General features: G+C 61.6%; 7 protein-coding genes across 7 annotated transcripts; 3 read left to right on the top strand and 4 right to left on the bottom strand.

Annotated features, from left to right (window-relative positions):
- Nucleotides 1-1,119: 1,119 nt before the first annotated feature.
- Nucleotides 1,120-2,387, top strand: PLICBS_000646 (uncharacterized protein; the record flags this gene model as incomplete). The annotated part of the gene is made up of 2 exons (XM_018318332.2): nt 1,120-1,699; nt 1,768-2,387. 2 exons carry the CDS (start codon nt 1,120-1,122, stop codon nt 2,385-2,387), a joined length of 1,200 nt encoding a protein of 399 aa, XP_018183857.1.
- A 1,126-nt stretch (nt 2,388-3,513) lies between these two features.
- On the top strand, nt 3,514-5,481 carry PLICBS_000645 (uncharacterized protein; the record flags this gene model as incomplete). Its single annotated transcript, XM_018318333.2, has 3 exons — nt 3,514-3,574; nt 3,668-4,125; nt 4,252-5,481. The coding sequence occupies 3 exons, from the start codon at nt 3,514-3,516 to the stop codon at nt 5,479-5,481; spliced, it is 1,749 nt and encodes a 582-aa protein (XP_018183858.2).
- Nucleotides 5,482-5,695: 214 nt separating this feature from the next.
- PLICBS_000644 (uncharacterized protein) lies at nt 5,696-6,682 on the bottom strand (the record flags this gene model as incomplete). The annotated part of the gene is made up of 4 exons (XM_065599640.1): nt 5,696-5,749; nt 5,859-6,032; nt 6,113-6,595; nt 6,650-6,682. 4 exons carry the CDS (start codon nt 6,680-6,682, stop codon nt 5,696-5,698), a joined length of 744 nt encoding a protein of 247 aa, XP_065455712.1.
- A 1,132-nt stretch (nt 6,683-7,814) lies between these two features.
- On the top strand, nt 7,815-8,263 carry PLICBS_000643 (uncharacterized protein; the record flags this gene model as incomplete). The annotated part of the gene is made up of 2 exons (XM_065599639.1): nt 7,815-8,064; nt 8,142-8,263. The coding sequence occupies 2 exons, from the start codon at nt 7,815-7,817 to the stop codon at nt 8,261-8,263; spliced, it is 372 nt and encodes a 123-aa protein (XP_065455711.1).
- A 581-nt stretch (nt 8,264-8,844) lies between these two features.
- PLICBS_000642 (uncharacterized protein) lies at nt 8,845-9,907 on the bottom strand (the record flags this gene model as incomplete). Its single annotated transcript, XM_018328534.2, has 2 exons — nt 8,845-9,418; nt 9,474-9,907. 2 exons carry the CDS (start codon nt 9,905-9,907, stop codon nt 8,845-8,847), a joined length of 1,008 nt encoding a protein of 335 aa, XP_018172878.2.
- Nucleotides 9,908-10,667: 760 nt separating this feature from the next.
- On the bottom strand, nt 10,668-12,515 carry PLICBS_000641 (uncharacterized protein; the record flags this gene model as incomplete). Its single annotated transcript, XM_018318335.2, has 4 exons — nt 10,668-11,712; nt 11,796-12,002; nt 12,072-12,111; nt 12,176-12,515. The coding sequence occupies 4 exons, from the start codon at nt 12,513-12,515 to the stop codon at nt 10,668-10,670; spliced, it is 1,632 nt and encodes a 543-aa protein (XP_018183860.2).
- Nucleotides 12,516-13,245: 730 nt separating this feature from the next.
- Nucleotides 13,246-14,797, bottom strand: PLICBS_000640 (uncharacterized protein; the record flags this gene model as incomplete). Its single annotated transcript, XM_018318336.1, has 3 exons — nt 13,246-13,778; nt 13,834-13,975; nt 14,039-14,797. The coding sequence occupies 3 exons, from the start codon at nt 14,795-14,797 to the stop codon at nt 13,246-13,248; spliced, it is 1,434 nt and encodes a 477-aa protein (XP_018183861.1).
- Between the last annotated feature and the right edge of the window lie 2,003 nt (nt 14,798-16,800).

The raw sequence follows: 16,800 nt of genomic DNA, 5'->3' as shown, positions 1-16,800 counted from the left end.
CCCTCACCTCCCCTTCATCCCCCTCCGTCCCCCTCCGTCGCCGGCGTTTTGCGCGCTCCTCTCGGCACGGGGACCACGGACCAGCTCATCATCGCTCGCCCGCGCGCGCGCCGCTCAACCTCGTACGAGCAGTATCCCGTCGCTCGCTTAAGCCGAGAAAACCCCCCCCCCCCTCCTCAAGGGCCCGCGAGGATAACTACCTACTCTACTACCTGCCTCACCTGTCCATCGCGCAACCCCCGGAGCTGCAGCCAATTGCGAGGCGCCTAGACTGGTTTCGTCACATACATGTCTCCCCAGGCCCGGCGCTCCACGGGGCTCGCCGTGTGGTGCGTGTCTGTGTCTGGGGCGACGCCTGCGGCCGCTGCGGCTGCGACAGCGCGGACGAGACGGGGGAGAGGCGGACGGCGACCAGCAGCGGCGGTACCAGCATCAGTACCGGCGACGACCGTGGTCGCGGCGTCTTTGGTCGCGGCGCCAGCAGCGGCAGGGCGACCAGGAGTCGGCGCGGTCAAGGGTCGTGCTGGTGGTAATGGTGGCGGTGGTGGTGGTGTAGCAGTGGGAGCGCCGGTCCGGGCGCCAGCACCACCACCATCAGCTCGAGCTGCAACAACAGGGCGGCGTCGCAGCACGCCCGGCGCTGGTGCCAGCGACGGGTCAGCCCAGCTCCCCTGCGGCAGCGGCCTGCCGTCGATGAGGACACCGTACCAACAACGCAGACAACTACAACACCACCGTCATCGCCACCACCCCGAGGCATTGTCGTCCTCGCGCACGTTCGCGAACTCACCGCCCTTGCTAACGGCTGCTGCGCGAACAACTGCCGTCTCAATTGCACGCAGGGGACCCCACGCCTGCCAGCAGACATTAGGGTTCTCGTCCACCGCGTCCAGGCCCCTGACGCGTCCACTGTCGTCAGCGCTTTCGTCGTCGGCACCCACCTTGACCTCGACTTCGACTCCGACCTCGACGTCGCAATCGACCTCGTGCGGCTGCGGCCCTTCCTCGCACCTGCACCTCTTCCACCACCACAACCTCGACGCCTCCGTCGCCGTCGCGCCCTCGGTCCTCCTCCACCTCGCCCCCGTCCGCGGCCGAATCCGCTCCCTGCCCGGCATCATGGGCGCCGCCCAGCAGCAGACGCGCGACCACGGCGACCACGGCCACGGCCACGGTCACGGCCATGGCCACCACCATCACCACCACGACAACTCGTACCTCATCTCCGCCAACAAGAACGACTCGGGCGTGCGCATAACGCGCATTGGCCTGCTGTCCAACCTGGGCATGGCCGTGGCCAAGTTCATCGGCGGCTGGGCCTTCAACTCCAAGTCTATGACGGCCGACGCCTGGCACAGCATCGCCGACCTCGCCTCCGACATCCTGACGCTCGCCACCGTCTCGTGGAGCCTCAAGCCTCCCTCGGACCGCTTCCCGCTGGGCTTCGGCAAGGTCGAGAGCCTGGGCTCGCTGGGCGTGTCGGGCATGCTGCTGATCGGCGGCTTCTACATGGGCTGGGAGAGCGCCATCAGCCTGTACGGTCACTTCAACCCCGAGGCCGCGCACGAGATCCTGGAGCACATGGGCGGACACGGCCACAGCCACTCCCACAGCGCGGCGAGCCTCGGCATCCCCAGCATCCACGCGGCGTGGCTCGCGGCGGGCACAATCCTGATCAAGGAGTGGCTCTACCATGCTAGTAAGTTGATTCCGCGGAGGGCGGATGGCAGCGCGTGCTGTGTCGCTAACAAGGGTTCCCCCACGCAGCGATGAAGGTGGCCCGCGAGCGCAAATCGTCGGTGCTCGCATCCAACGCCGTGCACCACCGCGTCGACAGCCTGACGGGCATCGTGACCCTCGCCGCCATTCTGGGCGCCAACGTGTTCGAGAACGCAGCGTGGCTGGATCCGGTGGGCGGGCTCCTCATCTCCATCATGGTGGTCAACGCCGGGTTCGAGAACACCAAGTCGGCGCTGTACGAGCTGGCGGACCAGAGCATCGACGACGAGGTCAAGGGCTCGGTGCGCAAGCAGGCGCAACGCGCGCTGGCCAACGTGAGCGAGGGCCACGAGGCGGAGCTGCGCGAGGTGTCGGGCATCAAGTCGGGGCAAAACTACCTGGTGGACCTGGAGATGGCGGTGCCGGGCAAGTGGACGGTCGAGGACGTCAAGGAGCTCGAGGACGGGGTGCGGACGCTCGTGGGCGGCAAGGTCCGGGGCGTGCGGCGCGTGCGCGTGCGCTTCGTGTCGCGCGACGGGCCCGTCAACGAGCGCTTCGACGAGTTCATCCCCGGGTCGGTGCACGTTGAGGCGGACCCGGAGCCGCGCGAGAACGGCGAGGCCGAGGACAAGTCGGCGGCGGCTGTAGAGGACAAGCACAGGCATTAGAGCAGCGTTTGGTACACTTTTGTATAACCACGGGACGATTACTGCTGCGTGTCACGTTTGATCGCACGTCGGCCGGGTGGTTTTGTATAGATTGGGCGAGTGTGGAATATCATGATGGCACACGGCAATGTGCCGCTTGAAGACGAAGGTTGTTGGCATTCGATCTCACTTGGAATGTACGGCGGTGTCTCGTTGATGCTTCGGCCCTGATTCCGGTGGCCAAGGGCGCCGTTCTGGGCAAACGCGAGCGGGTACCTGCTTCCAACGCCGCGGGGAGTTCGGGACCCTGGCCGAGAAGAGACCGTGCCACCGCTGCGCCGACACGCGGGGGTCTCGCCAGTGCATCCATCATCCTTCGAAGGCTGTTCTGGATAAAAAGGGCCCCGTCAAGCCATGTTGGGTTGAATCGTACCTTTGGGGTTGAATGAAAACAACCATCCATCCCAGCAAAGCCCAAGCATCCCACTTCAGCCCATCGGCTGCTGCCCCTCCATCCCCGCCTGCGTCCCTGAAGCGCCAGGCGCCCATTGGCGGCGGGCCCTCCCTGCGGGACGTCTCCCCCCCCCCGGGTCGGTCCCTGGACAGGTCAACCGCGAGGTTGGAATTCAGGCTGAATGGTGCATCTGCCGAGCCACCACTGACTGGGCCTGGTCCTTGGCGTGCGCCGTGAAATCAGAACTGCGCAATCACTCGCAAGCTTCTACCCTCAGCGCTCGAACGTGTGCAGCCGCTGGCGGGCGTCAGGCCAGGAGCGCACCAGCTGAGCGACGAAGCAGGCATCGACGAATGATCCGGATCCAGGCGAGGCGCCTCGTTAAAGCAATGGGGGTTAAGCTATTTGTTTCTCCACAGCGAGGGCGCAATAAATAGCGTGGTCTGTCCCAGGATGCGGTTTTCGTGGCGATTGATGAGGACGTTTTGCTGGGTGAGGAGTGTGAAGTCATATTCCCCAGTTATTTACATGCGTACCACTTCCGCGCCCGCCGAGCAGCAGCAACACCATCGTGAGTGAGCCGCCGGGGCAGCCTTTCTCGCCCTTTCACTTACACCCGACACCAATTTCACGCCCCTTGTTTCTCGAGAATAAATACCAAGAGGAGTATACCGCTTCGGATTGCTGGCGACAATGAGCGCGGACACGGGGCCTCTGTACCTGGGCTTTGACCTGTCGACGCAGCAGCTCAAGGGTAGGCGACCTCAACCTCACCTTCACCTCACCATGCGCATCTCCGTGCCCACGCCGCAAGCACAGCGCCCAGACTGACACTCGAAATCCGCAGCCATCGTCGTCAACTCGGACCTCAAGACCGTCGCCCAGGCCAAGGTCGACTTCGACGGCGACTTCAGCCCCAAGTATGGCGTCAGCAAGGGCGTGCACGTGCGGCCCTCGACGGGCGAGGTCTACGCCCCCGTCGCCATGTGGATGGAGTCGCTCGACCTGGTGCTGGAGCGCCTCGCCGCCGCCATGGAGGCCCATGACGTGCCCATGGCTCGCATCGCCGCCGTGAGCGGCTCCGGCCAGCAGCACGGCAGCGTGTACTGGGCCGCCGGCGCGGAGGACGCCCTCGCCGCGCTGGACCCGGAGAGGCCCCTCGTCGCGCAGCTCGCGCCCGTGCTCGCCCACGACTGGTCCCCCAACTGGCAGGACCAGAGCACCCAGCGCGAGTGCGACGCCTTTGACGCGGAGCTCGGCGGCAGGGAGAGGCTGGCCGAGGTGACGGGCAGTGGAGCTCACCATGTGCGTTTCTCACCATCATCCCTCACCCTTCCCCCCTCACTCCCCCGTCTCGCTTACGATGAGAGAAAGAGACAAAGAAAAAGATGTGAAGGGGCAGACAAGCTGACAAAGATACAACATGTGTAGCGGTTTACCGGCCTGCAAATCATGCGCATGAAGCGCGTCCGCCCCGGCGTGTACGACGCCACGGCGCGCATCTCGCTCGTCTCGTCGTGGCTCGCCTCCCTCCTGCTCGGCGCCATCGCGCCCCTCGACGTCGGCGACGTCTGTGGCATGAACCTCTGGGACATGCCCAACCAGCGCTACAGCGAGGAGCTGCTGGCCCTCGCCGCGGGCGGGCGCGGCGCCCCCGCCGCCGAGCTGCGCCGCAAGCTGGGCGAGCCCGTCATGGACGGCGGCGCGACACTCGGCCGCGTCTCCCCCTACTTCGTGCGGCGGTACGGCTTCGCCCCCGAGTGCGCCGTCGTGCCCTTCACGGGCGACAACCCGGCCACCATCCTCGCCCTGCCGCTGCGCCCGCTCGACGCCATCGTCTCGCTCGGCACCTCCACCACCTTCCTCATGAACACGCCCAAGTACAAGCCCGACGGCGCGTACCACTTCTTCAACCACCCGACCACCCGCGGCAACTACATGTTTATGCTGTGCTACAAGAACGGCGGGCTCGCGCGCGAAAAGGTCCGCGATGCGCTGCCCCAGACGACGACGAACGACCCCTGGGCCGCCTTCAACAAGGCCGTCCTCGACACCCCGCCCCTGGACGTGGCCCAGGACGGTGACCGGGCCAAGCTGGGCCTGTATTTCTACCTGCGCGAGACGGTGCCCAACATCCGCGCCGGCACCTGGCGGTTCACATGCTCCGCCGCCGACGGCAGCGACCTGGCCGAGTCCCCGGATGGCTGGCCCGCGGAGACGGACCCGCGCGTCATCACCGAGTCGCAGGCGCTGTCGATGCGCCTGCGGTCGCAGAACCTCGTCCACCCGCCGCGCCCCGGCCTGCCCGCGCAGCCGCGCCGCATCTACCTCGTGGGCGGCGGGTCCATGAACCCGGCCATCGCGCGCGTCGTCGGCGAGGTGCTCGGCGGCGCCGACGGCGTGTACAAGCTCGACGTCGGGGGCAGCGCGTGCGCCCTCGGCGGCGCGTACAAGGCCCTGTGGGCGCTGGAGCGCGGCGACGGCGAGACCTTTGACGAGCTCATCGCCAAGCGCTGGAAGGAGGAGGGCTCCATCGAAAAGGTCGACGTCGGCTTCCGCGACGGCACGTACCAAAAGTACGGCAACGTGCTGGGCGCATTTGAGGAGATGGAGAAGCGGCTGCTCGCGCAGGAGAAGCACGAGCAAGGGGAGGACGCGTGACGAGAAGACCACGACGATTACATTTGTCGAGGCAGCGTGTAATGAGCTTGACGTGACCCCGGCGTTGTTGGGGTATCTACTATCGTACAAAAACGAAGCAATGAATAGAGCAAAACCAGAGACCTTCTATAGCGGCACTTTCTTTACGTGCCTCGCATGAATCATGATGCCACCCATGCGCCAAACCATATGTCTTTCCACCGCAGCAGCTCGTCTACCGCACGTACTTGTTCATGAAGCGACGATGAAAGTCGGACCGCAGGAGATCCTATTCGCGGATTGTTAGCTGCATTCCACACCAACACGTTCAAAAGTGACGTGTGTGCATGACACACCAGGGGCATGTGCTTGGCGAGGGATGCGGGAGGAACACTCACGTTGACAAACTCCTTCTTCTTGCCCTTATCCTCCGTGCCGCGGGCCTGGTTCTTGAACACGACATCGTCGTCCCAGCGGCGCTTCATGGTAAAGTCTTGCTTGTTGAGGAGGGGATTGCCGTAGGCGATGTGCCGCTCGCGGGCCTCTTCTTCCTCCTTGGCGCGCTCTGCTTCCTGTTCCAGGTTCGTTAGCACTGCGTCGGGCGGGTTGTGATGTGCCAGTCATCGGAGACGGCTGAGGGGAGCAGTCGTACCTCGCGCTTCTTCTTTTCCTCTCGCTCACGCCGCACGCGCTCGAGTTCGCGCTGGAGCTCGGCGTCCTCGTCCTCGTCATCGCTGTCGTCGCTATCATCGTCGTCATCCTCCTCGCTGCTGTCGTCGGCGTCAATCTCCCGCGTCTCCTCCAAGATCCTGCGCCGCTTCGCCGCTAGATCCTCTTCGTCGTCGTCGTCGCCGCCACCGTCGCCGTTCCGTCCCGACGGCAGGGCTCGCTTGCCCGCGGCGGTCGCGGAGACGGATTCATCGTCGTCGTCGTCGCCGGCGGGCGGGGGAAGGGCGCCGCCGTTCTTCTTGGCGAAGTGGGCGGCCTCGGCAGCGAGCAGCTCGGCGGCGAGGTCGCGCTCAGGCTCGTCGTCGGCGTCGCCGCCCTGGCCGGCCTTGCGGAACTTGAGTTGCGTGTGGGCGGGGAGGAGGCGCTGGTGGTAGGCCGGGCCGCGGAGGGCCTCTTTGCCGCGGGCCTGGGAGGAGGGGTTAGTCTGCGCGATGCCAGAAGGGCGAGGGGGGTGGCTAACGGGATCAAAGGTCGGCCTGTGGGCGGTCGTCATGTTGACGATGTGGCGGGGGTGGTTGACGGTGGGAGAGGAAGATGGAGAAATGTGGTGATGTTTGAAGATGGAGGTTAGTGGAGGTTGATTTAGGATGGGTCGCTGCCGGGCGGCGCGCTAAGTGGCGCTGAAGCGGTTTTGGTGGGGCCACTGGCGCCTTTGGCCAGACGCCCGCCAGCTGCTACATACGCCAGAGGCACTTGGGCCTGAAGCAACTGAACTGCACTGGACCGCATGAGCCAGCGTGTTGAATCTGTTGATTCCATGTCTTCAGATGGTCGGATTTCATGCAGTCTGAGGCTGTAGAATCACGGGCAAGCGCTGTCGGGTCAGCCTTCAAACTTTGTGACAAGTTGGCACTAGGGAGGTGTCATCATTGTTGGCCGCTTCCTTGTCCTCTCCGAAGCTGCGCGACCGGTACCGCGATCAAGACGGTGTATCGTAAACTCTCAACGCTCGACGACGACGACAAGAACAATTGGCGCTGATGTGCAACTTGTAGCACATAGCGTACTCCTAGCTTGATGCAACAATGTTTGAATGTTGAATGTACATGTGCCTTCTTTCCTATTTACACATCCATGCACACTAAATTGTAACGACAGTGTGGTGCCGCGAATTACCATGAGAAACGACGGCCGAACGGCCTCTCCTTTTCATAGCAGCTCCTCTAGTGACACATGCAGCACTTTCGTATTCACGCCCGGCACAGACCGAGATGACAGAACTTGGCGAATCCTCCGTGCATGCCAACTTCGGCCATCTCCAATTCGGTCTGCCGCCAGTCTCCGCAGCCTCAGCCGCCCGGGAGAACAGGCACGCGACCACTGCAGACGTGTGGCCCTTTTCAAGTCTAGTCTCTCGTGTTGCTCTGGTGCAAGGAAAAAAGTTGGTCAGCTATACATGCCATGCCTTGCAACGAGACGCAAAGGGCTGCAATGGGCAGAGTCCCGAGGGTCTGCGTTGCGTTGAAGACGGCAGGCTTCTCGGAGAGTCGCCGGGTATATAAGCCCGCGAATCTCTCCACGCGACCAAGTCCTGGATAACTGCTTGCTGATCCCCAATAGATGTAAAGTTGGCTACTCTCTTACCGCACAAGCCTCACCACTACGATCCAAAACATCGAATCGCCATGTACTTCGCCGCTCCCCTCCTCACCCTCCTCGCCCTTGGCACCGGCTCCTTCGCGGCCACTGTCCTACGCCGCGACCCGGCCACCCACGTCGGCACGTTTCAAACCTACGCACACCAAGGCTGCTCCTTCATGCCCCTGTGCACGCGCGTGGTCTACGGCGCCGACGTCGTCCGCCCGCCGTGCCACTCCTTTGGCGACGATTCCGTCGAGTCGGTGAAACTGACCGAGATTGGCGATGGCTGTCAATGTAAGGTCCAGAATCTGCGGCGGAGGGTGCCCCCCTTCTCCCACTCGCAACTTGTTTGGCTGACAAGAAGGGGCCAGTTTTCGTATACACAGACTCGGCGTGCAGTGCTGGCCGCTCGCAGGTTAAGCCCAACACGTGCACCGACGCGCAGGGCGAGTGGAAGAGCTGGGGGATGGAGTGTCTTCCTGGGCATTACTAGAATGAAATGGCACGGCTTATTATTTGGGTTGATGTACTTGTAAGGGAGTCTCATCTGGGCAAGCCGGCCAGGGATGGTCTGAAGCAACTGAACTGCACGACCGAGATCACAGAACTTGGCGGCGACTCGTCCGTGGATGCCAACTTTAGCCATCTCCGGTTCGGTCTGCCGCCAGTCTCCGCAGCCTCAGCCGTCTGGACAACAGGCACACGACCTCTTTAGACATAGCCCGCTTTACGTCTAGTCTCTTGTATCGTCCTGGTGTTTAGAAGGACAAAGGCAGTTAGCTTTACATGCTCATCGTCGTTTCCTACCCCTGGCGGTCCTTACCGCCAGTTTGAAGCCATGACTTTCACTATGTAGCAGAAGCTTGCAGTGCAATACACATATATGTGCTCCAAATTCATGCATCCCGCTTGCATGCCTTGACTTGTGTTAGTGGGCAATATAGATGGCAGTCGTGAGCCATGGATCTCTGTACATTGGAGTCATGCAGGAGCAGCACAAGCGTCGTGATATACGCACTCCTTCATCTCTCAGGCGCGATAGCCTGTGTGAAGCCCGAAGCTGAGACGGCTGGCCTAAGGCAGACAGAATGCGTCAAGGCACACGAGACCAGGATCTCCCTCCGCAAGAGGCACCGCGTTTTTCTTCTCGGGCCGGCGATCAAAGCCATGGGTCCGAAACAAACCGAACACCCTCCCGATATCGATTGCCCGCCGATCATCATCGGCAAGAGGCCCAATTAGGGCGTAGAAGGCGCTCCAAAACCTCTCTCGGAAGAAGTTGTGATCAGGATGGAAGAACCAGCTTGAGGAAGTCTGGACGCCAAGAACAGTTTCGAGACCACCAAGCGATATGCCAAAAGGGGCGGTTTTGGCGTCGGCCCAGTCGACGATGCCGGTGATGTGGCCAGTGTCCTCATTCACGTGAATGTTCATCTCTAAGAGGTCGTCGTGGTTGAGCACCATCGGGTAGTCCGGCCGAAACAGTAGTGGCAGTCCTCGGCGCATCTCGTCTAGCTTCAACTGAAAGCGATCAGGCAGGCCATGGGAAAGCTGGTCGACTATGTTGGCATAGTGTGCGAACAATCCGCGGGCGACGTCCGGTGACTGCTTCGATCCCAGCGGCTTCGTCCAAGCTGAAGCAAAGAACCTAGCCCTTGAGTGAGTAAGGAGCTCAATGCGATATGACACGCGCGTCAACTGACCTCGCAAAGTCCTCCACAGTTCGAAGAAGATGCTGCTCCATTCCAGGGGCGAGGAGCCAACGCCGGGCTCCACAGAACGCAACTCCCGCCACGAGATCCATCTCGTACATGTAGAGATCATTCACCATGCCACGAAACTCGCAGTTGGGGACAAAGTCTCCATAAGTTTGCCGTGATTGGCGGACGATGCCGATGTTTAGGGCTGTATGGCGGAATTGGACGACTTTCCGCTGGTGACTGGAGTCGGCCACCACGGTGTAGCTGGCCTGACCTTGTATAGGCGTGGGAGACACTGGACCTTTGACAATGGCCGCAGCCCTGTGATTGCAATCATCTCTCGTAATGGACTTGTGCTGGCGGAAAAAGTTGGCAATCTGAAACGTGGACAGTACGTCAATGTCTTCCGCCCTTGCCGCATACACAGAGATATCCATTAGTAGCTGATGCGTGTTCGAGGTGCGGTTAGGATGATGAAAAAGGATCCATCACGAAAACGCGATCCTCAGGGGGTTACGCGCTCTTTGTTGGTTCGTAGAGGAAGATTTGGTTCGGCGGGGATGTGTCGGGACGACCGCAGCAAACACACATTACGGCCAACAGCCACTGACAGACAGTTGCCAGGCTGCCAGCGACCTTTACTTACCGGTCCGGCGCGTTCCTCAACGGCCTTCCAGCTATCAAATCATCTTAACGCTAAGTCATATATTGTGCAGTGCACCATCCAAAGAGGTGACAGGCTGCGCCCGCGCGCCAGCTCATGCACATGTCAGCTTCACAAAGACAATACCATGTAGATACTGACAGGAAGTGTGACGAGCGTACACCCGAACTGTGTCTTGTTCTGATACACAGCCTCGAACGAACTGGACTTCATTGTCGGTGGTGCCCGCTAGCGAGGTCTCACCTTCGGTGCATGTTCTGAGGCATTTGGACATTGCCCAACTTGCATGACGGCCAACCCAACATATCCATCGCTTGCGTATATCTTGCGCCAGCCTCGGAGAGGGACATTATTCTATCTTGACGTGATGGGAGTAAAGACTATAAGAGGCAGCTCAAACCTTCTCTGAATCACTAACTTGGGTATTAGGTAGTATTGGTATCACGGCACGCTTGTTCTCTCTTGTACAAAAGGGATGCTCCGAACAGTGTTCAAACATGACCAGCATATGACAAAGCCCCAAAATCAACTCGTTAACGGTATGTCGACCGCCCCGGCATCCTCGCCGGATAGTCTTCCAGGGGCACATGCGCCGCACAGCGGAACCCCAGCAGACACTCCCCATCCACGCCCCGAATACACGCAATACTCCCGCTCTCAGACATGCTCTGCGCATCAGCGCACTCCCCCGCCGGAATCCTCAGCAGGAACAGCGGCATCGTCGTGACGGCCAGAAACACCGCCAGGCACGCGTACGGCAGGCCCATCCACGCGCCCCCGCGCGCCATGCCCGCGGAGAACAACCCCGCGAGGGCCGGCCCCGCGAACAGCGAGCTCACCGCCTCGGTGATGCCGATGAGCGTCTGCAGCTTGGACGTGTTCTGGCTGTCGACAAAGTTGGCCGCCAGGGAGCGCACCAGCGGCGGGAGGCCCGCGCCGAGCGTGTTGATGACCAGCCCGCCAACGACCTGCACGATGCTGTTGCCGGCTATGAGTAGGCAGCCGAGCGTCATGACAATGGCGGAGAGCTGCGCGAGGAGACGGTCCTTGCCCGTCGCAGACAGGCCCTTGCGGAAGACGACCCGCGAGAGGAGTAGTCTCGACAGGCCCGGCACGACCACGAGCAGGACCAGGATGTTGACGATGCCGCGCACGGAGAGAAGGTAGCCCGCCGAGGCGAGCGACCAGTCGAAGCGCTTGCTGACGTACTGCGCGAACAGCTGGCTCATGGCAATGGCCATAGGCACGGGCGATAGGAAGGCGACGAGGACGATGACTAGCGCCGGCTGACGCAGGATGCTGAGCGACTCCTCGAGCTGCGCCGCCGAGTGGCGCAGGTGTCGCCGGATCATGGACCCCGTCGTGTCGAGCATCGGCGGCTCGTCGTCCGGGTCCTCCTTGCGAGGCGGCATCGTCTCGGGCACGAACGCCATGACGGCCCCTCCCAGGAGCATGGCCGCGAAGCTCACCAGCAAGGGCGTCCACGGCGACGACATTTGCATCAGCGCCGAGGAGACGACGGGGCCGACGAAGCCCCCGGAAAGGCCGCCAAAAGAGATCATGAGGAACGAGGTTGCCCTATTGACGCAACGCCAAGTCAGCAACGATGGCTTCGCGGGTGAGAGTAGTGAGAGCGGCACAGCTCAGCTGGATATACACACCTCGTGTCCTCATCTGCAACGTCGGAAACCGCAGAGTAGAGCGCCGACACCACCACGCAGCTGCCACCGCCGATGACGAAAAAGGCTGGAGAGAACAAGACGAGCTGCACCGAAACGGCCTGGCCGAGGGCGAGAACGCCGGCGACCCACGCCCCGGAGAGGGTGAAGCCGACGAGGGAGAGCAGGATGATGGGCTTCCGGCCGATTCTGCGCTGGTCAGCACATGCTTCGTACATGCTTTGCGCATCACATATGTCGTGGTGCAGTCAAACGTACTTGTCTGCGAGAGCTCCGTACGGGAAAGCCATGAACAGACCTTGACGGATACTTGTCAGTCCAACCGGCTATACGACGAATTGTCATGGGCAGAGACGACTCACCGACGATGGCCTCAATCATGCCGCGCCAGCCATCAAGATACGCCAGCCTGGACTGCACTGGCGCAGCCTTGCACAGTCTCTCGTCAATGGCACCATCGCTGGCCGCTTCATGCACGCCGCTGTCGTAGTACCGCCTGCAGATGTTATCCTCGAGGAGCTGCGTCTGCGGCACGCTGGCGAGCGTCCCACTCGCAGAGACGCAAAACACCATAAACGCCAGAAGAGCGACGATCGTGCGCGGCCGGCGGGCCTGGAACCGCGAGGCAGCGCTGAGCTGGGGCAATAGCTGGGCCTGCTGCCGCCCGCGCAGAAGCGGCACAGTCTCTCGTGTTGACCGCATGGTGTGTTCAATGTTGATGCTTAGCTGCTTCTGCGACGCACACCAAGCAAAGCCCAAGCTCACGAGTCACAATGGCGAGGGCCTCACCATCCTGTTGTTAAATACCGACAAACCACCCTGGGGTTTTCGTTTTGCCAATCTCACCGCACTGACGCGTCCATTTGCAAGCGGCCCCAGCCCCTTGGGGGATCCTTCCACTGTTCCACGTCAGTCGCTGCGAATGTACGCGCCAGTCGCGGGTACGGCTCCCATGCTCGGGGGCGCACCCAGTCTCAACTCTCAAACCCGCGCCGAGGGTTGCGAGTTTCAGATGACAAACGCCAAATTGTTGTTGTTGTTATTGCTGGCGCAAACGCCAATTGTATGAGGGCCATGCCGATATCAATTGGTTCGGGTGAGCATTGAACGTGCGTATAAATGCTGCCCTGCCCGAAGTCGACGCGATCCGTGGCGATGGACGCGCATGGTGGTTGCGGCTGGACATCACTCGGCGAATGCCCGTATTGGCCTTCGCGCAATGACATCCCTGCAATCTTTCAAACCAGAGCAGGGCAATGGTCCCTTGCCGGGAACACTTGCATTCCACAGAAACGGGTGGCCATCGCGCAGCGGTCACTTGGCTCCTCATCAAGGTTCAGATGTGTGACATCGTTCCATCATGCAGATTGCGTCTTTCAAAAGTGAAGGAAATCTGTCTACATACATTAAATTCATGTGGTATTCGTTAGCCTCACGCCGCCGCCGCCGATGGTGCCGCGACGGTGGCCGGGGCAGCGTTCACGGTAGCCTTCTCCTTGGTGTCCACCTCCTCAACAGCCGTCTCTTCCCGCACATCCGGATACCACACCACCGGCTTGCCGCCCTGGAGCACGCCTTGACGGTCAAGCACAGACCGCGCGCGCACGTAGGGGTCGAGCTTCCAGTAGTTGGCTCGAAGCTCAGCGGCGAGGCGGTTGCGCTCCTCCTTGAGCTCCTCGGCCTCCTTGCCCTCGGCCTTGATCCACTTCTGTGTTGCCACCTCGAACTGCGAGGCAAGCTCTTTCCGCTCCTTGGTGATGCGATCCTTCGTCTCCGTGTCCTTCATGAGGTCGTTCTCGCCGGGCACAGGCTCGCTGTAGGTGTACTCCCAGTCCTCGTCGCCACCGAGCTCCTTGATGATCTGTTCGGGGGCGATGAACTTCTCAAGGTCTACCCTTCCGTAGGTGAAGTTGACCTTGGCGCGAATGACGGGGTCCATCCAGCCCTGGATGATCTTCCAGATGCCTGCGTATATGTTAGTCATGGAAGTATGAGCAGTGGATACGGGTGGCGGTCTCACCCTTGAACACCCAAGGTGCGTTGTGAATCAGAATGACGCCCAGAGATTCAGGATAGTTTGCCTCGAAGCACTTGATGATGAACTTGACGGGGACATAGTCCATGTTCGCGAGGGTGAAGCCAGTCATGTCGAACATGAGGTTCTGAAATACATCTGGTCAGCACCATGGGGTGAGCTGAATGGAGCGCCGTGGGTCGTCTCTTACCGCAGTCTCGCAGGGGGGGTTAAGAGTCAGACGGGCCGTCTCGATAAGGTACGTGCAGTACCGGTCGATACTCTCGGGGCACTGATCAGAGGCCCTGTGAAGGCGGACGCGGACGTAGCAGATGGGTCGGCCTTCTCTGTCGGTGCCGTGAGCGAAACTCTTGCCCATGCGGCACTGCTTCATGAAGTCGCGGGACAGAGTATCGCCCTTCTCCGCCGCCTCGAGCGCACCACCGTCGCCGTTGGGGATGACGTCCTGGTCGACCTTGGCCTCCCGATATCGCCAGTCCATGGCGGTGAACATCATGACGAGGGCCTTGTCAAGATCCCACTTGCGCGCGCGCAGGAAGCGCAGCGCCAGCGAGTCTGGGTGCTCGTGCTTGACGGCGCCAATGACCATGGACCGGATCGTGTCGGGGGTGTGGTGGGAGAGGACGTCGTGCAGTTCCCGGGGCAGGCCCAGGCGATCCAGCTCCTGCGCCGTCGCGTTGAGGTCGGTCTTAGGGGTGGCCTGAGGCGATGCCGGCTCGGCCGTGGAACGTCGGAAAAGGCCCCATCCGGACTTCTGGGTCGACTGCTGCGAAGAGGCAGTTGCGGTCCGCTGGAGCTGGGCTGGGTTGGCTGAACCGTTGGGCGGGCCGTGGGCGTCGAAGACGTCGTTCAACTTGTAGACGGTTCGCCAGAAGTCGCGCAGTTTCTCCTCCTGCTCCGAGGTGAGGTTGCCGACGTGGCCGGTCGGGACGTGAAATGCAGTCGCCATTGTGTTCTCAGTGAGCACAGTCGAGTGTGGGCTGTGGTTTCTTGAGATCAAACAGTGAGCGGGAAGGGCGCTTGAGCGAGAGAGGGTCGGGCGGCAGGCTGCGAGACGCTGGACGTCTTTATACGAGATGCATTCACAACGTCTGACCAACAAGCGCGAAATAAACCCGTGGAGCCAGACATGTGCCGCCGTTAAAGACAGAGGATTCGAGCAAGGTTGCCGAGGCCCAGGTAGGAACGACTGGAGGCCATGGGCGATCAGGAGGCAATGATGGGAACCGCACAACTTCTAATAAAGGGCGACTTGCGATTGGCTCGGCCAGGGTGATGCCATTGTCGCGGGCTGACGTCTAAGCGGCCCGGCGCTGCGGGGAAGACGCAGGCATCGCAGGTCGGGGGGCGGCCGAGGGGTGAACTGGGGGCACCAGCGAGGCGGGGGAGGGGGAGCCCTGAGTGCCGTGGGTGGCCGTTGGCCTCTCTGGTCTTATCGGAGAGACGGTTCGGCGGGTGCGCTGGGCCCTACCGGGCAATGCTGGCCCTCGATAGTTGGTGGAGATGCTCAACAGCATGCCCCTGTCGCCGAGCCCCGGACCTTCATGTGCGGTGGGGCTGTGGGGAGGCAATCTCGAATCTGGGGGTCTGGGGGAGGCGTGGAGGAGGGATCGTTGATGTTTCTGATCGGTTGAGGCGGGTCCCAGATGGAGGCCAAACGGAGGCTGGTGGCTCGAAATCGTCCGTGGCTCCGGACTCCGGACGGCCCTCGAGGCCTGCCCTGCTGCCCTGCTTGGTTTTGAGCTCCCGTCCATTGATGCGTGCGCTCGCTACCTTACCCAGCCCGGGCTGACGCACCGCACAGGCGCAGATGGATGGGTTAGGGTTCGATCGATTGGCCTGTGTGCAATTAATTGTGGACTGTTGCGTGATGGCCCCTCGGTGCTGCGGTGCCTGCGTGCTGCTCTGCTGTAGCCATGATGGGGTTTGAGGTAGATGGGGAGAGTCGCAAAGAGGGAAGTTTCGAGATGGCTGCAGCAAGCCCAGGCACGTCCTCGTCGAGGCATGTGGTTGCACATGCTCTCGCTGTCGTATTTGTCAAGCCATCGGACAATTGGCAAGCAGGAAAGAGCGGCAGACGCAGCTTCCATGCACGATAGCACCGATATTATCACTACCTTGTCACCAACGGAAGGCGCCACGCAGGTACCAGTGCGCCGCCGCCTGCACGATTCACGAGGCAATTTCAAGGGGCGCGCCTGCCTCAGCAATTCACAGTCACAGTCACCCTGCAGAGGAAGACGCCTCAGGCATCGAGGCGCAATGCAGCGAAACGGAAGAAAGGGGAAAACGCACGTTGGGCGCTGCGTCGCACGCATGCATCGCGGTCCGTCTTCACGGGCGTCGCCACTCCATCTCAGCCATGGCCTCGGGAGGCGTCGCCACGGCTCAACGCTTCGCGGCTTCTCCCGCTTCGGGACAAAGCCAAAGGCCCACAGCCGCCAGCTCCGCCCGGCAGCCGGTGCATCAAGCTCCGCGTAACATTTCACGTGTGGGTGTGTTGCACCGAGTTTGCTCTTGAGCAGCGTCGTCAAAGGAGGCTGAGACACGGCCTGCCGACGACGTGCCGCTACACCTCGGGGCGCCAAATCATGTGTCGATGGCTTCTGCGAAGCGTCATGTTGCGCAGGCGGGCGTGACATGGCGGCGGGCACATGCAACCTGACTTTTGCACGCAGCATCTCGCAGCGAGCGGGAGGCAGTTGATGCTGCGCGAGCGGACGGGGCGGATACAGGTTGGCGGCGGGCATTTGCTGCCATCCCTGCCATTATCAGAGGCTTGGAGCCTGCTCTGCTTCCACCAGCGCATGGGTCGGAATCCGCTCGCCAGCGCAACAACTCTTGGAATCGTGCCAGACTTGGGGACAAGTTTGTGAGCGAAGATCACTATGCGCCCCTTTCTGTGCCATCAAACAAATGAACATGGCTCACATAGAGGCCACGCAGCACCGA

The sequence above is a fragment of the Purpureocillium lilacinum genome, assembly GCF_023168085.1.
Source record: "Purpureocillium lilacinum CBS 284.36 DNA, scaffold_1, whole genome shotgun sequence".
Classification (NCBI taxonomy): domain Eukaryota; kingdom Fungi; phylum Ascomycota; class Sordariomycetes; order Hypocreales; family Ophiocordycipitaceae; genus Purpureocillium; species Purpureocillium lilacinum.
Note: the sequence above shows the minus strand (reverse complement) of the source record. Positions and strands in the feature narration are given on the sequence as shown.